At 41.2% G+C, this 25,107-nt stretch overlaps 1 protein-coding gene across 4 annotated transcripts in view; it reads left to right on the top strand.

Moving 5' to 3' along the window:
• The window catches only part of LOC135494012 (uncharacterized), a 133,563-nt gene that overhangs the window by 102,649 nt on the left and 5,807 nt on the right, over nt 1–25,107 (top strand). For 3 of the 4 annotated variants that reach the window (XM_064781741.1, XM_064781743.1, XM_064781745.1), the window contains 13 exons: nt 6,181–6,252; nt 6,746–6,760; nt 8,652–8,733; nt 18,018–18,078; nt 18,371–19,628; nt 20,862–21,036; nt 21,305–21,493; nt 21,874–22,232; nt 22,651–22,781; nt 23,124–23,321; nt 23,737–23,883; nt 24,275–24,438; nt 24,903–25,028. In XM_064781741.1, the coding sequence (XP_064637811.1) occupies nt 6,181–6,252; nt 6,746–6,760; nt 8,652–8,733; nt 18,018–18,078; nt 18,371–19,628; nt 20,862–21,036; nt 21,305–21,493; nt 21,874–22,232; nt 22,651–22,781; nt 23,124–23,321; nt 23,737–23,883; nt 24,275–24,438; nt 24,903–25,028 (2,977 nt within the window). The remainder of the gene's footprint in view (nt 1–6,180; nt 6,253–6,745; nt 6,761–8,651; nt 8,734–18,017; nt 18,079–18,370; nt 19,629–20,861; nt 21,037–21,304; nt 21,494–21,873; nt 22,233–22,650; nt 22,782–23,123; nt 23,322–23,736; nt 23,884–24,274; nt 24,439–24,902; nt 25,029–25,107) is intronic. The other variant, XM_064781742.1, reaches the window with a different exon arrangement.

Raw genomic sequence — 25,107 nt, 5'->3', positions numbered from 1 at the left:
CGGCACAGAGGAAGAATGACTATCAGAAAGGAACAAACACTATGCTCTCCAAAGGCTAAGTTTAATATCTAATTGGCGAAACATTTTGGAATTGACACACTGTTGTTGGAGATTGCGGTAATGAGCAATGGGAAGTTTAGTGCATGTACAGGAATAGACAAGATCTGTTTACCGCTGATACTCATGAAAATCATATTTGTAACCATCTATTCAGAAAGTTGTCAACAAAAACATGGTTATTTGTCTTTTGGCTTGTTCAAAAAGATTCCGTGTGGGTGCAATACCTTATGTATACATCCCACCATTGTCTTACAACTACAGTAATCTTAGGTGATTTCTAATCAAATTTATCTAGTACATGTATTACAATCTGATATTTGTCACCGTGTTATTATTGTGGCAGTTCCTATGTGACAGGATATGTCACCAATCCTTCCAGGATTTTGCATAAGACATGTGTTTCCGAGCCGGTCAGCAATGTCCTTTCCTATTTTCTCTATGAATAATTGAACAATCAGGAATACAATTCCATGATTCTTAGGGCTAGACCAGTGTGGTTGCTGTTTATCACAGACCCGTTCATTTCTCTTGCGATTCCAACTGTGACGTGTTCATATATTCCAATCATGAAGTGTTTCAGTCATTCCTATTTTAACCCTTCCTGAGTCATTTCAATTGAATGATAGTGGATCATTTCCGTGACTGACTTTGACACTTGACCATTGTTATAAACAGTTTGAGATATTCGATTTAAAATCTCTGAAGCATGTCATTCTGAAGCATGTCATGCTTCAATTCTTACGTGTCCGAGTAACTTCTGTTTGACATCAAAGTGATTTTCGTCTTGTCAGATTTTGACATGAATGTATAATGGTAAGAGAACCATTGGAACTGCCGGAAATTCAAAACTAGACTGTTGGATGACTTCCGATAATATCTGAAAAATCATTGGATAAATTACAATTTGTGCCATTTCACGTTCCTGGAACTTTGAAACAATCGCAAAAGTCAACCAGGAGCAGTTGTAAACAGACCAACCATGTCGGCACTGGACCTTCGTGGCGTAGTCCGTCTGCTGGTGAACAAAAACGCCAAGTTATTGATGCACAATAGGAAGATGAGACCAGCCTGCCGGAGTAAGTAACCTCATGGTCTATACTTCCTTTAACATAGCCGGGTTTAGATGCCCATCTGCACATCTGACAACAAATGGCCAATGTTTTGCAAGGATAGAAGAATACCTTTCGCTTCCACGTTAATCTATAAATAAGACAGTCTCAAGTTTGTGACTGGAAGTTGTCTCATCCTCTCATGATCACACTTCTTGGCATATCTCCACTGAGGTCTGTGGTCGAAAGCCAGTACTTTCAAGGATATAGGCCTACAGGAAAATGTTCAACTGTTGAGTTAGTCGATAAATTAGGCCATCTCAAGTTGACCCATCCTCTCATGGTCACACTTCTGCTTATCTCTGCTGTGGTCCAGATAACGCCAATATTTGGCAAGGATACTAGAAAACATTCCACTCCTGTGTTAAAATCAGGTAAGAAAACAGGAACTTCTTTCACCCTGGGGTGCGTTTTCAAGAATTATCGACTCGGGCTTGTTGACTCTGTCATCTCTAGGAAACATGGTTGTGTTTCTTCTGAGGAAAATTTGTCATGATTCTTGTAAAGTTGATGGCTGAGGCCCGTCCCAGGGTGATGTGAGGTTGACTTCAAGTTCAAGGGATGGGCCCGGCCCCCCCCACTCTGGGTCAGGACAAACCACACCAGCGTCCTGTTTTAATTGGATAAGGGATAGTTTTCGGCCCAAGAATCTATAAGAAAGGGGTATTTTTGCAGATTAATCCATTGAATTTTAGGGGGTCTTAAGCTGGCCTAAGATCACAACATTTAATGTTCAGAATTGGTCTTAGATTGGTGAAACTGAGTAATGACCTTTATATCGCGATCTCTTTGTCAAGTGTCATCAAATATTGACTTGGCTATAATTGTAAGATCTTTTTGACAGTTCAACAAGATAGCCCGTCTTTGATCATCTTGGGTGACCGTGATAAGGCAGATTTCGAAAGAACCGTGGTCATTTTAGAAACGTGAGATATTTTGATTGAAAAATTGGCAGGATCAGAGGTGGATCGAAAGGGGAGCCCTCAGGACAGATTTGCCGCAGTTGGTAACTGAAGTGTGAAATAAAAGTGTCCCGATAAAATTCACTTGTTGAAACTCGCCTAGATTCTCATTTGACCGGCAGATTCGTATAATGTTTCGTCTTCAAGATGGTGGAAGTAGGCCTACTTCAGTTCTCACTGTCATACTTGTATCAGGCCCAAATTGCAATTGTTAAACTTGTTCAGTTTATTAGGCAACACGCCTACCATAGGCCTATTAAAATCTAATTGGGCTCTGGCCAGTACTTAGGCCCCCTCCCTGTGATAGTCCATTCACATTTTTGGATGAGTGGGCATTTTTGTCAGCCTGATTAAGTCTTCGCTGGGGGCCATTCACCAATCAGTATGAAGCCTGGCTAGGCATTACTGGGTTGAAATTGAGGGCAAGTATTACCTACTAGGAAAAAAAAATCATTTTCCACATCGCAGGTGTATAGGTTGGTATGGGCCCTGACAGTCGAGGGTTATGTGATACTTTTCTTTGGTCTCACATATGGTACACGGTACCCAACAGTCAGGTGATCTCAGGGGCCAAAATTTGGTTTGATATGATTCACTGGTTGGCCAGCAGGGGGCCAAATCTGAAAACCTTAAAAATGTGATTAATGCTTCACTAAATTGCCCGATCTGATATCATGGGTACATCTAACTACCTATACAGTATTATATCACGCATGGGTTTTGAATTTGACATACTTTTCAAGGTCACAGAGGTTAAATGGCATAAAATTTCCATTTTGGTATAAACTATAGCTTGTTTGCTAACCAGCATGAACTCTAAACCACCAAATATCTATATGGTGAGTACAATGGCCACTGACCTTTTCATTGCTTGAACCAGGAGAGGATTCTCTTCAGGTTTAAAGTTTTGTTTAAAATGTCCATTGAGAAGAGGGATCAATGACACCATCATTCTGGTTTTGAATTCATTTTGAATCCGACCAATAATTGCTGTTTTTCATAACACTATATTATGTAAATACCTCATTATCAATTAGGCCTGGCCTCATTAATTTGTGGTTATAACGGTTGACAATTTATGCTAAAAAGGTGTCCCGTGCTTAAGGCCAAGAAAAATGTTGAAATGTTGATAAAATTGATGATGTTTGTTTCAATCGCAGTCCATTTCTGAGTCTCCACTGGCATTAAAGTGGGGTAGAGGTGCTTTCGTCACATGCAGGAGTCTCATGGTCACCGTTAACATCATGATATATTTTTTTCCAATGAAAATCTGGCGATAATAGGCACAACCTTGAAATAAAACAGTGATAATTGGGTGCGAGACATTCAGAGTGGATATGAAAGGACACGAAATTGCCATATGTCCCAAATTGGTCTTTTGAGGACAAAGTCACAACCAGAATTCAAGGATAAATTCCTTGATTCAATGTAAAAATGTATATTGTTGTAAACCGCTGACTAACCAGCCCTCCACCTCATTGTTTTCAAACAATGTTCATTTTCATCAGACACATAATTAGTCCTCAAGAACACTCAACAACAAAAAACGAAATTACTTCGTCCTAATTTAGCGATATTAACAGCATAACGTTAGAAAAACCTGCTGCAGTACAAGCACATGTACCAATACATGATAACTTTTCTATCGATTTGATAACATCAACAGATGGTTCGCGTGGAAGTTGATTCAAATTGATCGTTGGAATGCTGCATCCTTTTGTCATGAATAAAATGCTGATACGTACAGTGTAAACAGTTAGTGATGTTGTTGATGATGTTGAGGTACAACAGGCATGATAGGAATATCTTGGGTTAAAGATACATGTTTCGACTAGGATAATGTTGACGATGTCAGTTGGGATTCTTGCTGTCTCTTTTGTGTCGGTGTTTCTCCAAATCTCATTCTGGACCTAGCAATGCTTGAATATTTTAGGATTTTGAATTGGCTTCATGTGAGGTGACCAGTTTGGAGTTGTCTCTATTTTTCTTGTCTTCGTGATTGTTCTGGATGTGAATCTTGTATTGGTGCTTCACACTGAATCCCAGGTTTTACAGAGTTCAGCCTACTTGTAGTTTGATGACACGAGGCCCAGGACTTCCCATGTCAGCTGCTTTGACTGGGCTCTCAGGCTATAACACCTCTCAAACAATTTGTTCAGCAGAGCCAAGGAAATGTTCATGTCAGCTTCCTACGTTTGGGCCCTTAGGCTTATCCGTTTTAAAACATTTTGTTCAGCCTGGTTGTAGATTCATGACAAGAGTCCAGGAACTTGTCTTGTTAACTCCCAGGAATTAGCCACTCGGGAAGGTATTGGGCAAAATGGAAAGCTTGGTCAAGTTTATTTTTAAAATCTGAGGGATTGGCTTCTATTTTGAAAGGCCCATTAACTTTGGCAAACCCTTGATTAGACCTTACACCATGCACTTGGGTGCTCAAAAGTACCCTACTTAGATTTAATTGAAGACCCAAGTATTTGACTCCAGTTCTAAGGCAGCTTGTCGTCAATTCTTGAAGTGGCCCTGACTTTGATTTAGGAAATTGTAGGGCTTCATCGGAGATGTCCGTTTAATGATTTAGTGTGGCAAATTAAACACCATTAGCCAGGATTGAATGATTTGTTCAGCCTTGAATAAAAATATCAAGGTTTCTTTAGCCCATTTAAGGGAGACTATAGGCTGGAGCCAGGTAGGTCCAATCAAGTTACACAAAGTTGCAGATAGGGGTGTCTCATAGCACAACAACAAAATATTCATGCTTGTGTATGAGGATTGTGTTCATGTATCACAAAATGAAACACAACCCAGGAACTCACTTTAGTCACCTAAAAACTTCCAATTCGATCTTTTAATTCCTGCCTATAGTCCCCCTTAACACCTTCACATCTGAACCACCCAGATCTCTGTGGCCCCAACCCCCCTATCTGAGCTAGTTATGGAGTCTCAAGTTATGGACTTAATGAAGGAACTATGGCATCGCCATCTTCAGGGCGAGGCAGGAACTGAAAAGACAAATTTTTGTCATTTTTCAACCAAAAAATAAAATAAAAAGGAGTGTTAACAGAACTCTATTGATTCAAGAGACCTTTTCTTGGAGAAGCTATTGCAAAAGACCTTAAGCAGCTATCTCTTCTCCTTTTGTTCTGGGTGTCTGAAGAGGGGGGGGGGTGATACACCGGCCGTGAAGGTGTTAAAGAGTTTTGGCCACAAGAGAAAATCTGAAAAGCATGAACAGGTTCTGACTCGAACCTTTGAATGAATGGTCTTCCTGTTCCTAGCTCTGTGTCGACATCCATCTCTAAAGATTTAATAATATGGTGTAACAACTCATAAATGTTTTGCACATCCCATCCCGTTTGAATTTAGGCCTACTTCAGATCCAGACAGGGAAGTTATTACGAAGATTTTGATTTTCTCTGAAGCATATCTAAAAAGTCTGCTTCCTGCCTCAAGCCCAGGAAATGAGGATAGATGCAACATTGTTGTCAACGGAGGCAATCTATATTTCATGATTTATTAGCAAAATACCTGTGAATTGTTGAATTTCATGCAGTTTTACTCTGGACATGTATTCTTGTAGAAAGGAATTCAGTGACTTCTGTTGATTTCTTCATGTTACTGGTACGTTTAGTTTTGTCGATTTCTTCATGTTACTGATATATATCTGTCTATATCTGTGGCACTTCCAGTGGAAAGTATATCAGGATATCTCTGAACAGAACCAATGGGACTAAACAAGGCTTTCTTATTAGGAAATTAATGTTTCTTATGATCTCAAGTTGTGAATTAAGATGGTTATGTTGATGTCCTGTTGCCATGTCAGTCGGGCAGACAAGGCTTGTCCGGAAGGTAAATATTATTGATAACGCACGTTATGGGACCATGTACATGACATGCTATGCATGTCACCCGCAGGGAAAGGGTTAAGGCACTCCAAATTAACGATTTTGTTTTTCTGATTTTCCAGATCTTGAGATTCTCATTATTGATCTTTCTCGCAATTAATCTAAATTAACATTGAATTTATGGTTTTATTATTTTGATTTTTTCAGAGATCGAAGCTCTCGAGGCGTGCAAGTGGCTGCGGGCTGCGGGGTTCCCTCAATATGCTCAGATGTATGAAGGTAAGGAGTATTTCATAAGGAAATTAAAGAGGTCTTGTCACCAGCGAGGATCTTGGTTGATAGTCTTATTCAGATACAATAGTACCAAATGATGATGCTATTCATGAGAATAAAATAGAGTCGAGTACTGTGCCTTGGTGTCCTCGAAACTGCTCAGATTTACGAGAACTTATTCCTACCTTAGATTTTTACCAGGCCGTTCAAAACACTTCATTTTAATAGGCACTTTGCGACAGGTTTCCTTTTACTTTAGTTTAGATGATGTGAAGCCCTTTGGCATTTAGTGATTCCTAGGCCCATCGAAGCCATAGATTTTTCTGTGACATCAGACATGCGTTTAGAAACCATCTAGAAAGTCCGAGCTGGCCTCATTTTCTGGGCAGAGCAAAGAAAAAGACTTACACATCTTTCCATGGTCATTCCTTCTCTTCATGTAGCAGTCAAAGTAACATGCCAAGATTTCAAAAGTTTTCAATGTTTTTTCTTCATTCAGCTGCAAGGAATAAAGGTATTAGGTGTTTGGTCAAACCATTTTGTCTCTTACCATTCATTATCTCTTGGTTTGTGTTTCATTTTGTCTTTGGCATATGGTGGCGTATTTCTAAATAGGCTACACAGTTGTAAAGTCCAAATCACAAATGTGACTCGCTCTACCAAAACTTGGCGCTTGTCGCATCTGAACTCGACAGGTTGATACGGACTTGTTGTTCATTTCCCTATTGTAGACCTTTTGTGAAATCTATCAACCTGTCGAGTTCAGATGCGACAAGCGCCTAGTTTTGGTAGAGCGGGTTACAAATGACATCCGTCCTGCTTCGCGGCAGAGACGGGCAACGTACGTAATGGGTATAGCACGTCAATGACACACCAATGACGCGATTTACGGATGGTCAATTGTGATTAGGACTGTACAGTATTTCATTTTAATTCAAAAGCTACATGAACCTTTAACATATCATTCATTTTGATTGAAACTTTATCATATCATTCATTTCTACCTTCTTTGATCATCAATTCCTCAAAACTATGTGCATTGAAAATTAACCAGTACTGATAATATTGACATGAAAATATATTCTGTGAATTGGACCCAATATTGACAGATCTTTGTCACTCAGATCGTGGATTCTGCGTTCAGTTCCAATCAGATCAGGGAAATATCCCTGGTCTTCATTACTGGGAAGTTGGTCTAAATTCCTTCACAGAGCCATCTGGCATCAACATAACTAACCGAGAATCTGACACTCAGATTGTGGATTCTGCGTTCAGTTCCAATCAGATCGGAGAAATAACCCGGGTCTTCATTACTGGGCAGTTGGTCTAAATTCCTTCACAGAGCCATCTGGCATCAACATAACTAACCGAGAATCCTGACAAGGGGATGAGTTTCGAAAAGAAATGTTTTAGAGGTGAATTAAAATTCTAAATACCTTGGTATCAAAGGAAAACCCATTAACCCCTCTATGAGTCGGTTTGTTTACTGAACCAAGACTTTCCTGGATTTATGATGGAAAGGAGCATTTCGGAAAGAATTAGACTACATTTTAGCCCCACTCTTGAGGGTTTTTGATCTCCCAACATTTTATAGACCTTCTGTTTTTGGTCCAGTTCCTTAAACCGTCAGCAACTTCAAAATACAAATTAAGGAAATTAAAACTAGATGAAGAAGTCATTGCTATTGTTGTTGAGAGAAGCTGCATGTTTACTGTTGCATTCTTGTCGTCAAACTATTTATTGTTGTGATAATTAGCTAAACTCTTATGTCCCTTTGAAGTGTTGGTTTGATTAATTAGGCTATTCAGGTTTAACCCTCTGTCCCCTAACAATCATAATCCTCTTCTAAAAGAAACAGAACAGTTAGTCTAATAATACTTAGTAATGTTGTCAAAACAATTATTATGTTCCCTTTCATCTGTCAATTAGTGTCAATAAGTAACCATAGTGATCAAAAGATCAAGAAGTGCATCAAAGAAGATGATTAACCCCTAATTGATCTCTGTTGACAAAACAATGTTGTTTGTGTTGATTCTGTCACTCAGTGATTAATTGATGATTGACACCAATTAGCTGTATTGGTGTTTATAAGTGATCTGCCTAAGGTCTGAGTTGCATTCACTTAATTCTTGAGCCAATTGTGGATGTTTGTGGTCAAGACAGTCATTGCATCCTCCTAGTTTTATTGTGGCATTTCTGGTAATGATAAAGCATCACCATGTGGTTCAGATTTAAATGTAGTGGTGAGTTGAAGTTTTATTTTACTATTTTTAAGTGGAAATTGAGAAGCAACAATTTCAGGAAACAAGCATGTTTTATCACCTACTTCTATCTATTGCATGTTCAGCTAATTGCCATTTACCATTTGCCATTTGATATTTTAACCCTTTCCCTTCCAATTTCAGATCAGCAATTCCCCATCGACATCCAGGCCGTTGAAAGAGATCATGACTTTCTCGATGAGGACTCCATGCAATCACTTTTCAGGTGAGAATTTTACCTAATGCATTATCAACAGTATACTGTCCACAAATAACCTGGCTTACCACGGTCAACACTTTAAAGTGAGCATGGTAAAATCTACATTCACCATGGTGAGCAATGTAAACTCAGATTTCACCAAGGTGAATGCACCATGGTGAATTCCGATTTTACCAAAATTCAGATTTTACCATGGTGAATCTGAGATCTTTTTCGTAAGGGTAGAACAAGTTGCCACAACAAAGGTCACCAAGTACGCCCGAATTACGGTACTGTTTACCGGTATTGATGACGTGATTGTCAGGAAGGGTCATCTACATCCCCTGGATCATTGAACACCACCTGATGCCCAACATACTATGATGACCTCTTATATCAACAGGAAGTGTGGTCGCACAATGAAATAGCGTCCGACTGCTGATCCAAAGGTCGTGTAGCGCAGCTGATAAAAACTTTCAAGAAGTTACATTTTTACACTAGTCAAAAGCCTGAAATCTTGAATGAAAAACTGTGGGTGGGCAATGGAGCAATTTAAAGGCTTTACTATGCTTAGCCTACTGCAAGTTATTTTTTGGGGGGAGTTGTTTCCCCATTTGAATGTTTTTGACAAAACATTCCTCTCGCTAATTGTTTTGAAGGAAACGTACCCTTGTGACATTCATTCCGTATCAACAGGATGCTTCTACGGATATCCTACTAATACCACCGCGGTAATTCCCCATCATCGATAATTCTCCTTTATCACTGCCAGGATGTCCTCATCTATGACAGCTAATGGCAATTTATTTCTCGTCTATTTGGTACTGACCAATGACCTTGGCCTTTGACATCAAGTTCACGCCCATGGACCAGATTTCCTGCAAAATTCCACATAAACAACATTACGGAAGCTGGGCTAATCAGAATCTCTTTCTGTTGAAGCTGTAATCCCCTGCTGTTACTGATGGTAATATGATATGGTTGTTGAGAAAATACTGTTAGGTCACTTTGATCCAGTCGGTGCTCCGTGCTTGGCAGGGCGACTCGGTCCAACAACTATTTCTGTTGTGTCAGAAGATACTGGCTGCCGTAATCTCATTCAGAACTCATGCCAGTGTCACTGTTGTTACTGATGGCAATATAATTTGGCTGTTGACGTAATACTATTAGGTTGCTTTCCTCCGGTTGGTGGCCAATGCTCGGCAGGGTGACTCAGTCCAACAACTATTTCTTTTGTATCAAAATATATTTACTGGTTGCTGCAATCTGTTTCAAAACCCATCCCTAGACCTCACTATTACTGATGAAAATATAATTTGGTTATTGACAATATATTTTTGGTCAATTCACACAATTTACTCAGTGACCCATGCTCTCAGGGTGCCTTAGTCCATTTCCAAATGCAATATCTGTATTCCCAGCTGGCAATGGCTGGATGTATTCTAAGACTTATAAATCACATATTAGTGCAAGTCCAAGATACAACCAGGGTCAACTGAAAACAAAACAATATTTCTCTCGTTAATTGATATTTCGTGGTTTCTATGAAAAGGACGCTCGGGGAGATGAGTCAACGAAAATCGAAAATCCGAGAATATGTTGACCGGTTGAACATTATAATTGTGATATTTTGGAAAGGGTAATTATATGACTTTGTGGTCATTGATCACCTTGCAAGAGGATGATTAGTTTCCCTTATTCCGCCTGTACTCGGTGATCCAGGGATGCCCAGTATCTCTTCATTGATCCATGCCCACCCTTGCAGCAATTCAAATGCCTGGTTCACGGGATTCTTTAGGTCAATTTGGTTGTTGCCCCTATCAGATCAGTTGACATTTGAAGCAACGATCCATGTTGATGGGGTGTGCGTAACTCTCCTCAGTACTTCTGTGGTCTGTGATCTGTGTCTGCGGTGATATTTGAACTGAATCATTGATCCATGCGAGTTCGTGTCCTGTGACGACAGGAAGATATCAAGATAGAAGTGACTGATTGCTGGCGATTATCTCAATTCAATCTGCCTGCAATTAACCTTTTTTGAGCTTTTATCTCTCATTTGTCTCTGGACTACGGCATTTATCCATGTCAGTCCAAAGGTCAACCTATTGAAAGATAAGAGTGGGTTCCACAGTTGCTCCATCAAGAACTTTTTTTTTGTGTTGTAGCGGAAGCGGAGTTAATCCTGATCATCTGATAAAGGTGTCCTTTTCTCTTTTCACTTTTTTTTGCCGTCAGAGACCTTTCAATAGCGACACTACTATAGATCACTGTCAAACTCCCTAAAAGATTAACTTGGCAAAAAAAACTCACCGAAGAGGTTAGAGATAAGATGATTCATTGGTCATTGACCTGTCAGTTTTTGACTCCTATTGGCCTTTGAAGCAGTCATTATATCTCTGACTTATCACTAGTACATTTCTTTTGACCTGACTTATCACTAGTACATTTTTTTTGACGAATCTGACTTCTATTCTCGGAAAGATTCAAATTTTCAGAAAAATCTTGATTGTCATTAAAGCTAAACGTTTCCAAAAATGGATTGATAAATTTAACATTTATAGCTCCACGTAGGATGTAGCCTTCTATTTGTGTCCCCAGCGAATACCTCATCACAATGCCTCTTTAAAGGCCTACATGAAAGCCGTTCATGTAAAATTTGAAATTCGTAAATGAATTTGAAAGTTTCCAATTGGGTCAAAATGTACTCAATAGAAACTTTCAGCATTGGCGTTGTGTATAAATATATACAAATACTATAAATATCAATTTTCGGCAAATTCATATGCATAATATTTCTGCTCTAGGGCATTGTGAAGGACTAAATTTCTATTTTCCTGGACCACCAGTAATTACAGTGGTGAACCCCTTTAATGTCAGCATGATGAGTGAGAGATTATCTGCTCGGCTGGTTTCCTTGGAATGAGGTATCAGCAATCATTATACTGTAGAACCTCTCTATTAAGGACACCCTCGGGACTGACAAGTGCTGTCCTTAATAGAGAGGTGTCCTGATTAGTGAGGTCAAATTGAAGAGACTCGACGAATTTGGGACCAAACCTAGTGTCCTAAGTCATCCGTAATAGAGAGGTGTCCGCTAAGGGAGGTTCCACTGTTCATTTAGATATTCATAGCCAGCTTTTGCGTCAAGCCATAACGCATTATAAACGTAACATTTGCATATAAACAGAATTTGTGATAAAAGAACTGAAAAATAAGTGATTTTAATCGCTGTCGCACATAGCAGTGATTATAAATAAATAATAAATAAGAACGGGCTGATATTCTAAAAACCAGCCTCGCTATTAATGTCCTCGACGTGCGTTTCACCCGGAGCCTCATTATCATCAGTGAGATGCGCAAGAGATCAGTCGGGAAGCAGGGTTTCCCAGTAATCGTCATTAATAGATCGTCATTGGTAAAAATATTTATAATCGGTTTTGAAATCGAGGAGGAATCACGTTTCTGTGTGGCATGTTGTTGTCAGTATGTTGACTTCAGGATGCAACGTGAGGCTGGAAAAAAAGTTGCAGGTCAGATTGTTTATCCAGCTCTTTTCATAATCAGAATGTCAGGCTGTTTATCCAACTTTTTTCCAAAGCCTCTGTGATATTGTATAGTCGCTGCAAAGCCTGTGGAGTTTCATGTGGTGAGAATGAAGGAGGGGAGTTGGACTCACAGCCACCTGGTCAAGAGTAGAGTTCTGGTACGCTAATCACTTCACTTAACTGTTCTCCCAAGCTCTTAAACCTTGAAAGGGGGAAAGGAGGGTGGGTACCTGACTTGATTTCTGTTATCGAAAGGGCATCTTTTGATTCCTCAATTTCGACTTAATCCCAACTTAGTCAACCGTTCATTCTGATTCCTACCAAAAAAGGGTGTCTTTCGATTCCTGATAATCAATTACGACTTAATCCCAACTCAATCCACGTCTTATTCTGATTCCCACTAAAAACGGGTGTCTTTTACGAACCCTGATAGTAAATTTTGGTCCACTTCAGCTTCCCGAAAAAAGATGATTCCCCTTCAGTTTGGCTTCGAGATATTTTCTCTCCCAACCTAACCAAACAACCACTATCTACCCGGAAGGTGCAAGACGTCTTCTCTTCCACTTTTCATGTTGTTTTCACAAGATTTCTTGTGAAATCTGGGGGAAATCTGTGTTTATCTGTTTAATGGTGTGAATCATCAAATATATATGAGGAGATATCAAGCTAAGAAACTTATAAGTGATCTGCCATTAGTTTGCCTAGATATTGTGTACATCAATGTACATTATCATGTGCTTAATCTGCACTGGAGCGCAGCCTTCTTCGGATGAAGTCGCAACTTTTCTCGCCCGCCGTAGTGAAGTTGTTCCATACTCGTGATTTCGAATGGATATTGATGACATCATGGATTGAGTACACACGAGGTTAACGATCGCAACTCTGGATATAAATAGCGTAATGTGATTGGTCATTTATCTGATAGGATTCGATTCTGGTCTAGAACTCGGGGGTGAGTGGTAGCTGCTGTAATCTTAGACAGCTAAAAATCTCTCCATCAAAAGCAATTTCATTCGAGTCATACATTGTGGAAATATTAATCAAATATTCATGGTTTCTTGGAGACATGTACTTCGTAGCTAATTTGGAATTGTTGCTTATCTTAGCCAAGCCTTCTCCCCCAGAAAAAATGGACTAGTCAAACCTAAGTTTTATTTAGCCCTGTTGTTTGCCGTCAGTTACCAGAAAATTGACATCATCATGGCGAACACCAGGACTTCAAAAGTCGGATGCTGCTGCAACGTTGACATGGGTATTGATAAACGCCTCGTGATGGGATTAAATTGCATCAAGGCTATTCTAAGGAAGGGTCATTCTCCTGTGTAAGTCTTGTACATTTCGCTTTGTGTTGGTGTGACATATTTTGTCTTGTTTTACTGCAGTTGACTGTTGGTGCCAATGATGGCCCGACAGTTCTGACATTGGTTTGTTCAGGTTTGAGACTTGTTGGTTCGGGTTCAATTGTAAGGTCTGACAATTTCCAAAAAAGGTCTTCACTCTCTTTAAGGTTTAAGGAAATATACCTCACTATTGGTATTGGTTGTCTCAGCAAAACCGCTCGGGTGGAGCTGAAATGTTGGCCAACAAAATCCTTTTTTTAGTGGAAAATAATGACTTTGTTTCAAGATAATATTGATGTTGACTTCATTTGTTTCAAGATGATATTGATGTTGACTTCATTTCTTCAAATCAACCATTTTATTGGAGATTTGATAATTTTCACCGCTCAGAAGTTCCGAGGTAGTTTTAAATGCTCGCTATGATTACAGTCATGAAAAGCAGTTCAGTATCTATCTGCTCAGAAAAAAACGAAGCAGATTTAATATCTCAGCACCGAAAAGTGCTATCCACTAGGGTTTGTTTATAGATGGTACACGTATACATTGCCACCTTCAGGATAAGATGTTCTTTGGTGTATTGGAAAAGAACCAAGTTTGATAAATTACATGTATATCGCAGAAATCATCTAAGTTCTTCTTATCTAAGCTATGCTACAGTGTGGCACATGTAACGTTTAACCGACCTCATTCCAGTGTGTCAAAGCCCCAACATTCACCTATTTTGCTATCCTTTTATCGTTATTCATACTTCAGTCTGATTTTTGAAACTGATAGAAATAATGCCTAGAAATGCCTTCGTGTATGTACAGTCCAAATCACAAATGACATCCCGTAAATTGCATCATTGACCTGCCACCCAGCGCGTAGGTCACGCATGAGTCGCGCGTAGGTAGAGCGTGATAATAGGCGAAGCATAGACAGATAAGCGCATCATTGGTGCGTCATTGACATGCAACTTGGCGCAAAGCAGGACAGATGTCAATTGTGATCTGTATTGTATGAATGAACGTTTAAAAAAAAAACTTTGTGTAGGCAAACTTGATGATGTATGAAAAAAAAAAACTTTGCGTAGGCAAACTTGATGATGTATGATTAATTGTGGACATTTACTTTCACACTCACTTGTAAAAAGCTGCGTGCTGCCATGGATAATTTTTCAACTTGGGGAGAATAATTTCATGCCTGATCTTCATTACCATGGATATAACCAACAACAATGGCACAGACTTATTGCTCTATCATGTTTTATGTGCCTGTTTACTACAAGATATCGTGATTTCTGATTCCCAAATGTCTCCGTCACTCATTGATTAGCTAGCACTGAGGTAGGCCGTGACTTTGGTGATTAGTTTAAATTTAAGCGTGTCCATGTATTTGCCTTTGATCACCCTTCAAATACTAATCCTGATGGTTTTAAAGATTCGATACTTATTTATGCGTAGGCAAACTTGATGATGTCTAATTGATTGCGGACACTTACTTTCTCACACGCCAGTAAAAAGTTGAATAATTTTGCAACTTGCGCAGAATAATTTCATGCCAAATCTTCATTCTCGTGGATTTCAAAACCAACAACAATGGCTCAGACTAATTGCCCTATCATGTTTTATGTGCCTGTTTACTAAAAGATATCGTGATTTCTGATTCCCAAGTGCTCGTCTCTCGTTGATTAGGCAGCAACTCATTCATGACACTGGGCTGGGCCGAAACTTTGGCAATCAGTTTAAGTTCGAGCACGTATTTATCATGGATCACCCTTCAATTTCTAATCCTAATGATTCTGTTTTTCACTGGCTAGACAACATTCATAACCATATTTCATTTCGTAGACACAGTAACTTTATTGACAAGACTCCTATGTGGAGACATTTACGTTTAACATTATGAGATGAAAAGTACGGCTATGAATGCTCAGACCGGGGAATTGATGTATTTGTGTGGGTGTTTTACTTCTAAATGAGTGTGTTACTGCAGTTTCCCGTTGACACAAATTATTGTCATGTTTGATCAACAGTTTGGTTTTATTGAAACGAAATTGGCATTCCAAAGTATAGTGGTCAAGGCAATAATGAGAGCGTGGCTAACCCTTTTGCTGCAGATGACTTGCGTAGCACGTCATTTACACAGCCCTACGAGGTGCGGGCGACGTGCATAGCATGTCATGAATTTCAGATCAACAGCATGAGATTGCACCCTTGTCAATCATGTCGAGCGAACGCGGGAAACATTAGTTTCCTTGTATTAGTATAGATGGTGAATAGTTTTGACCATTCAGAAAGATGTAAGCTCCAATCATTCAGTATTAGTATCCACTGTCGGCACAAGGTGGCGCCGGACAAAAAATGGCTGCCGCAGCAAAAGTGTTGAAGGTGGTTTGGAAACTGTTGAAAACAGACTGGTTCTGATCATCAGGTCAGATTATTGTTTCCCTCTAGACCACCGACTGAGGTCGATTAAACTTTTTCCATTGCGCCACACTCCAACAGTAAACAAAATGAGAAAAGGCTGTGAAAGTGATGTCGATAGTAGGCCACGATGTCGATGTACTCTTCCTTTAAATCAATCATCAGTCTTATTTGCCCTGATTGGCGTTCTCCCGACTGAAACCAGGTAACTTGAGGTCAGGGCTAGCCTGTTTGCGAAGTGTCTGCTTTCAAGGCACCAACGGGCAATCAGGCGGTACTTTTTCCGGCCGGCTAGACAAGTGTGAGTTTCACCAGCCTGCTGGTATCTTGTTTGCCTCGGTATCTCCAGTTTCTACTCCATCATCATTTTCAATTGGCTTTCGTGGTGGTTGGATGGAAAGTGGGGCACTCTTTAAAACTCAATAGCACAGTCTCCGTTTCCTCAGGCCAAAGATTCATAGGATATGAGGACAGTTATCGTCTTGATTTGTGAGAAATCATTGCTTCATTCATCTTCTTTATGTGAACCCATAGCAACAATTTTGGAAAATATGATCGATATGCCTTTCCTTCCTTTGATGATGTCATATTTCTGCCATCGACAAACATTTCTGTGATTTGTGTGTCGGGACGATGTTTTATTGACGAGACAGTATCCTCATGACCTTCTATTCCGTCATATAATTATTTGGACGCTCAGTGCTCGTTGACTATAATTTATAAAGGTCACAGAATTGGATGATTTATTTGTGTGGTCTTGGCTGCTGTGACGTGGAAAGTTTGCTCGCTCCAGAATCCAGTAATTATATCAGGAGGAATTCGGTGTCTCAGCCAGTTGAGTATCTGGTGCTTACCAGAGTTGAGCCGGGCCCCGGGAAGTTTCACTGACTGGTGTCTGATATGATTGGAGGATAAGGCAGTCTGAGCTCTCAAAACTGTGTGAAACTTCACAAAAGCCTTAAGGGATCTGCCAGTTCTTTTCTTTAATCACGATTGTGCTCTTATTTGACTTTCAAGCAGAAAAAATTTGAGAGTTCTTTCCTTGAATCAAGATAGTGTACTAATTTGAAATTCAAAGAGAATTTTTAAATTTCGAATTGTCAAAAGTTTCAAGTTGGTGGTGTTTTCCGAGTTTTAATTATCAGTTTTGCGGGAAGAGTTTAAAACATAATTATGATCATCTTTATAGATGGTAAAGTGGAGCTAGGAAATTTATTCATAAGTAAGTGCTATCAATATTCATGATATATGTGACTCACTCTACCAAAACTAGGCGCTTGTCGCATCTGAACTCGACAGGTTGATACGGACTTGTTGTTCATTTCCCTATTGTAGACCTTTTGTGAAATCTATTACAAACTGATTTGGTCACATTTCACAAAAGGTCTACAATAGGGAAATAAACAACAAGTCCGTATCAACCTGTCAAGTTCAGATGCGACAAGCGCCTAGTTTTGGTAGAGCGGGTCACATATCAGGCATGCTGGCCCAGGTTACCTTCCGCATGCATTGGACCGGCCTCGTCCTGTCGCCCGGTACCTCAATTTATAGGATGACGCAATGGACTGCCCGGGAGTCTACTCCAGGTGGGCTGCACCTCAGTTTTCAACTTATCCTCTCATTTCAGGTGGAAATTCATCCCTCCTCTTTTGCAGCTCATTGGTCCATGACTAAAACCCTTTTTCTGTGGGTGACGTACATGGCACGTCATGCATATGGCCTCGTGAAGTGCGGGTGACGTGCGTAGCACGTAATGCCCCCTAAATATTGTAATTCACCAGCACTTGGTCACGCCCTTTCTAAACATGCCAAACACACTTGCGGAATATTAGTTTCTTCCCAAGAGTATAGATGGGGAAACTTTCGAATGGTTTTCCCAAGCTCGACTGCTCAATGTTGGTATCCACTGTCAGCACTAGGTGGAGCCGACCAAAAAATGGCCTCCACAGCCAAAGAGTTAAACAGTTGGTTGACATTATTAATGTACCCATGTAACATATTTTGCTTTATTGTCTTTTCAGACGATTGAATACTCTGAATAAATGTGCAAGTATGAAGATCGATACAAATAGCCGTAAAACTGTAAGTTGCACCAAATTTTGAAAACTTTTTTAATGAACAAATTATCATCATCATGTGTTTTTTGTACTAAGTTGACTTGAATAGTGAACTTTTTCTAGACGATCTTGAGATCTGCTTTGTGAAAATGGTTGTTGTTTCTATTCTCTTAATTAGAAATATAAAAAGGCATTTTACCTCCTCAACAGTGATCAAGCTGGGATGGCCGGGTTCGGATGTTTTGACAATGTTTCATACACCTCAAGATGAACAATTCCACTGGCATTCAATTCAAACTCAAAATCTCCAATTGCAGGTCGATGAATCTGATGAAGAGGACCAGTGCGCGTTGAGCGACAGGTGGAAATTCCAGCGTAGCAATCGGCGTTGGTCGCGACGTCTTGACGAGGACAACGCGCTGTTGTCAGTCCCGGATGGCGCTGCACCAAGCAAACATGGCCTGGCCTCCGGAAGCAGTCACGATAGTGTGATTACGGATAATGATATTTCTAGTCATGCAGATGAAAGTCCGCTATTATCGCCGAAGGATCAGGAGACGTTAATGTTGCCATCGCCAGACGCCGAAAGTTACGACGTTGCTAACGCTAATACATGGACGAGTCCACGGTTACGGAGAGCTGCGAGCGAGAAACTAAAAAGTGCCAAAAATTTCCTCAAGAGGATAGACACATTAAAAAGTAGCAAACGGCGTAAGAAAACCGGCGCCAACCGGGACGATATTAGTGGACCAAAAGTCGTTGACTCTGACGAGATGAAGGACCGTATTGAGCGATTGCAGTGTATCGATATCCAAGTCACCAGTGAATTGTCGCCAACTTCGTCGGAATCTTGTAAAAATTTCCCGGCGTTTTCCGACGCGGACACCTCGCCGGAGGCGGACAAGCGCTGTTTCCATCAAAATTTTGATCTTTTGAACTCGAGTTTTAGCGATACAGAGGAGGGGATTCACGGGCCGTTTCTGCGGCATCGGAGAAACCTCAGTGACCAGGGGGTGGGGAATAGCGAGTTAGTCACGATACCAAAGGATTACGTGCCCGGGACATTCCCGAAGGTCCACGCTGGTGATTATATAAGAGCGGGTCATGGCAATATTATAAATTATCGCACCGGCAGTTTTAATCTCGGTAACGATTCTGCTGAAAGGGACGAGTTTGTCAACAGCGTGCAGCGTCGCGTCAAAAGTGAGAAACGAAGCACGCCGAACCGTGCAAGTTTCTACGATAATGTCCCACAAAGTGAAAATCCGCATCACGAATTGGACCAGGTTTTGAACGAATTGTTCCAGAATATCAACAGTTTGCCTAATTATCAAGACAATGAGGATTATCTTACGATAGATACGAATAAGTCAGATTTGTCTTTGGAGCTCGGTGATGAATTTTCATTGGATAGTATGAAGTCGGGAACGTTACACGGAGAAATATCATCTCAATCTGAAACCGAGGCGAACGCCTCGGCTACGGAGAGTATCGGAGCGTCAAAGATGGACGTCGATAATTTGGACCAATCGGAGCACAGCGAGTCTGAAATCAAGGAAGCCACTGGTTTGAAAGGTAAGTTTATGAATCATTTAAGCAGATAGAAGATATATTCTCACAGCATTTTTCAAAAATCAGTTGAAACTATCATTAGCACTAGCAGTGTAATACCGGTCACACACTGCGGCTATCATGAAATTATAAAACATTCTACCATGAGGTGTGTTTGAAAACAGTTGAACTGTATATGCCCTTTAGTAGGATACTGCACCAAATGGCTTTTACGTCAGGGAATTGGGGGGTTGGGCAAAAGGCCAATCCACTTGGACAGTTTTCTTATTACATTATGGCATACATATGGCTAGGACTTTCCGGTGGCATAAATCCAGTTCTAACAGTTGTGGGAAGAGAGGGGGGGGGTTGAATGGTGTTAATTCTGCTCACACCCACATGTGTAGTCATTACATATATTTGATCTCAATAATTACTGTTGCTAATCAACTCGAAAAACAAATTTTGTATGGATATCGTTATGGTTACATGCAGTTTTGTGATGGGTTTTTGTTCCCATTTAAGGTATCTTCGATGCATATTTGTTTGAACTCTCCTTCAAGTTACGGTGTTAATAGCCTGTTCTATTTTGACTCTTTAACTGTCGCGTAGCAAATTGTAGTCATTGGGTCGCGAGATTTCGAAAGCTTAACATCCCTTAACCAGAAAAAGAAAACTAGAGAAGTGTCCAATAAGTGTAAAATGGCAACTGACCTGTCCGGGCCTGTTTATCATTTCGGTAAATTCATATCTATTTTGAAGTCAAACTTTTGTACTGTGGATAGGCCTACACAAGTTTTGGTGTTTTTCAATGAGTTTTCCCGCAAATAGTCTTTTTAACTTTGACTCGCGTCATTCACAATACAAGTAGATCATATGTGACCCGCTCTACCAAAACTAGGCGCTTGTCGCATCTGAACTTGACAGGTTGATACGGACTTGTTGTTCATTTCCCCATTGTAGACCTTTTGTGAAATGTGACCAAATCAGTTTGTAATAGATTTCACAAAAGGTCTACAATAGGGAAATGAACAACAAGTCCGTATCAACCTGTCGAGTTCAGATGCGACAAGCGCCTAGTTTTGGTAAAGCGAGTCACATATTTATCACCTCTTGTGATAAAATGAGCTTTTAAAGTAACATTTCATATTTTCAAGGCCACACAGTTGTGTTTCTCTTAAACTTCGTTACTGTTTTTTAAAGATTTTCCAAAAATTCATTTTCTTTTTAAAAAATGAATTTCTTATTCACTTTCAGCACAGGAAAATGACCTCGGTGAGGCGAGAGATGGACAACAGTCAAAACAGAATGACGACAGCCTGTCATCGCCGCATGAGACAAGCGATACAGAACTGCATCATGGGAAAGATGAAGGAGTGGTGCGTGAGCGTCGGGACTCTGGTATGGGGTCATCCTTGACAAGAGCGCCAAGGTAAGATTTCCTTTTTCTGATGATGGTCACTCTTGTAAGGACACCCTTGGAATTGACCCTGCTTTGGCAGGAATACATTTCACCTGCCTTGGCTGGGATGAAAGTTTTATATTGACCGCAGAATGTGTAACAATGGACCAGTTCAAGATATGCTTTTTAATTTGAACTGCCTAGCATGCCCTCGGCTGGAATGAAAGTTTTGTATCTACAGCAGGGTGTTTTGCTATGAACCAATTCAATATATGCTTTCATTTTATTTTCATTTTAGTGATCGACGTCGACCAAGAATCCGGTGGCATAGTTTCCAGAAATCTCATCGGCCGAGCCTGGGTAGTCGTAACTTGCAGATTTCCAACCTCTCAGCCGGACAACTGATGGTGCTACGCAAACTCTCGCTGTTGAAATTGACAGCCATGATGGAGCGGTATTCACCTTCGAATAAAACTGGATGGAATTGGTAAGTGTTTAGTGCTGCTTTAAAAAAAGGCAACTTTCAATCCTTTGGCCAGCAGAGTGCCTATGTTTTGGTCGAAATTGTTAGAAAGTCACCCACGAACCGAAGAGGATATCAATTAGAATCTGTGGTAGTCAATTATTGGGACAAGCCGTTTCCTACCTTGCCCCTAGGTTTGGGCAGCTTTAGCAGTACAATGTATAACCCACCACCTACAGCCGGTGAATTTTGAATGTGTTGCCCGGACGCAAGGTTCAATTATTGTCAGTAAAATTGTGATTTCGTGTGTGGTCAAGGCTTACCTTGCAATGTTTCATTATGGGAATGACAGTTGGCATGCCAATCAGTTCAATTTTACAGATGTCACACATGTTATTTTTCAGGGGCATGCCAAAATTCATCAAGAGATTTCGCGCTCCCGATTATAAGGACAAGAGCGTGTTCGGGGTTCCGATTCTTGTCACACTGCAACGGACGCTACAGCCTCTCCCACAATGCATCCTATATGCCATGCGCTACCTGCGGCGAACGGCGCCAGACGCCGTGGGAATATTCCGGAAATCTGGCGTGCGATCTCGGATCCAGAAACTCAAGAATCAGATTGAGGCGGACCCACATATGACCGAGTTTGACGCACAATCAGAATACGATGTCGCGGATATGGTCAAGCAGTATTTCAGAGAATTACCCGAGTGTTTGCTGACCAATAAAATATCGGAGACTCTAGTCAGTATCTATACATGTAAGTAATTGAAAAGTTTCAACTTCACCGTTATCAAAAAGGTCTCAAGTCATATCAGGGCCCGGTTGGTCAAACCTCGGCTTTCTGCTAACGGGCCCAGTTGTTCAAAGATCTGCTATTAGGCCCCGATTGTTCAAAGATCCGCTATCGGGCCCCAGTTGTTCAAAGATCTGCTATCAGGGCCCTGTTGTTCAAAGCTCTGATATCTGCTGACAGTGGTTTGGGGTTCCGCCAAGATTTAGCACGACCCCAAGGGAAATAAAAAACAGGAAAATTTTGGTGGTTTGCCGAACTAATAGCATCAACTTTGAGATGCATGGATTCACACAGAGCTCCTACGAATAAATCCAGTCTGCTTCTGTCAATGAAAACAAAAAAGCTAAAATAGACATTTCATAACTTCATTCATGATTTTCAGTCGTTCCAGCAGAGCAGCGGTCTGAGGCGTGCACGGCAGCTATCATGTTGATGCCGGACGAAAACCGTGAGGTGCTACAATCTCTCCTGCTCTTCTTGAGCGACCTCGCTGACCACTCGGACACAAATCAGGTAGGACAGCATGCCAATCATGTCCTGTTCACCTTGGTAGTCATTGGCCATCAAGTGTGGTCCTTGGGTGTTAAATGTTTCTTTTGCACTGGTTCTGATGTTCTGAAGCCATCACAGGCCTACACCAAATACAGAGCTTAATACTGAATTTGTCTGCAAACTCATAGCTAAGCCATATAAGAGGCATGCTGTGCTGTTATGGGTAGACCTGATCAAAATATGTTGGTTGATTTCACTGTCTCTCATAACTGGAATAGTAGGCCTACAGCAAACTTTGTGATCTACTAGAATTGGATTGAAGGCATTTCATTGAGTTTCATAGTTTCATTCAATTATTTTCAGATGAATGCCAGTAACCTTTCAGTTTGCTTCGCACCGTCGCTGTTCAACGTCCTGCGGTCCTATTCTACGGGGACGGGCAACAGCCCGAGGCGGAACCGGCGGGCTACGGGCATACCCGACCAGAAGGAATTGCTGGAGCAGAAGGCGACGCATGAGTGCCTGACACATATGATCAAAGACTGCAAGAAGTTGTTCATGGTAAGTGTGGCTTCCTTCTCAGCATTGACATTTCTTCCTGGTACAGTCCAAATCACAATTAACATCCCTTATTTCATGTCGTTGGTGCATCAGTGCCTTTCTGGGTCCCCCTTGCAACGCCAACTTATTTTTACGCAGGACACTCCCACTTATAGTATGAGACTCTCTCAGTTGGTCTCATTGGGGTCTTATGACTTAACATGAGATGCCGTTGCCATGACATTATGGTGGTTTCTAATAACATGTACCTGCCAATTCAACATAAGATGCCGTTGCCATGACATTATGGTGGTTTCTAATAACGTGTACCTGCCAATTCACGCAGTGCGCGGCAGGTCCAACAAGGTGCCATTGTGCCTTTTGACGGTGTATGTGGTTGAACAAGATATCTAATCATCTCAACTCTTCTTTCTAGATTCCCGAGGACACGATAGCGAAATGTAAATTCTCGTACATTGAGCGCGGCGACCCAGTGCCATTGGATCATCTGTGCAAGGGCGGGCCGGAAGGCAAACCAAACTACACCGCGTATATAGAGACTTGTGTTCAGGGCATTCTGAAGGTAAGTTGATTGGAATTCTCTGTAAAAGTCAAAGGTTTCAATTAAATGCTTGTGTGTGTTAGTTTAGTTAAAGTTGGCTGGGCTATTGCCAGAGCCACCAACGGCTCATGTGGCCAGAGCTTATCCGAGTTTCCGTAGTATTAAGCGACTAGGAGTGTTACTTCCCCTGGATAGGATGCTGGTCTGTCGCAGGTTAAGTTCCCAGGGAAGCCTGGTACCCATTTACTCCTGGGCGGAGAGAAGCAAGTAGGGTTAAGTACCTTGGCAAAGGATACAAAGATGAAACAGTGTTGATCCTTCCGAGTATTGAACCTATGACCTCCTGGTGATAAGCCCAGCGCACTAACCACTCTGCCCTCTTGAACAAATCTAACTAATTTTTTACTTTCAGGAATCACGCGACAAGTTCAAAGGATGGGTCTCAGTGTCGCCACATAATGGCGTCGACATCGCGTACAAGAAACTGGGAGACGGCCATCCGCTTCGGCTCTGGAAATGTGGTGTCGAGGTCGAGGCACCCCCTGTGGAAGTCTTAAACAGGATCTTGAGAGAGAGGTAAGAGAGCAAGCAAAGCTAACTTGTCACCCATCACAGCACATTACTAGGGGCATATCACTCTGAGCTTGGCAGGTTCTGACAGACCATGGTCGTTCATTGTTGTCTGCCTTTTGTGAAATTGGTTGTTCATTGCACTATTGTCTGCATTTTGTGAAATCTGAGTACGGAGGTCAGCCTATCAGTTATCAGTGTCTCATGCACTTAACAAAGGAACTATGTCATTGCCATCTTCAGGGCGAGGCAGGAACTGAAACTCAGGAGGGGTCGGGGTGTTGGAAAGGGGGGCCTATACTTCCTGGGAGTCTGAAGAGGAGGTGTTTGGAGGGTGAAACAACAGTGACAGTATTTTGAGTTGCCTTGGCCTCAGTGGGCTAGCAGGGACCACGCCTTGTTAACCGACCAGCCCCTCGGTGACAGTTCGCCAGCAGGAGTTGTAAGATGATTTTATTGTTTTATTTCAGACATCTGTGGGATGACGACCTCCTCAAGTGGCGGATAGTCGAGCGGCTGAACAAGAGCACGGAGATTTTCCAGTATGTCTGTAACAGCATGGCTCCCCACCCAACACGAGATTACTGCACGCTCAGGTATGTGTTCAGCGTAGGCTAGGCGTCCCTGTAGACTCTAAAGGACCGATTCCCCTGGAGTGGTGACAAACCGCCTGGG

Source organism: Lineus longissimus, chromosome 9, assembly GCF_910592395.1.
Source record: "Lineus longissimus chromosome 9, tnLinLong1.2, whole genome shotgun sequence".
Taxonomy (NCBI): Eukaryota; Metazoa; Nemertea; class Pilidiophora; order Heteronemertea; family Lineidae; genus Lineus; species Lineus longissimus.
This window is presented reverse-complemented; position numbering and strand designations above follow the sequence as displayed.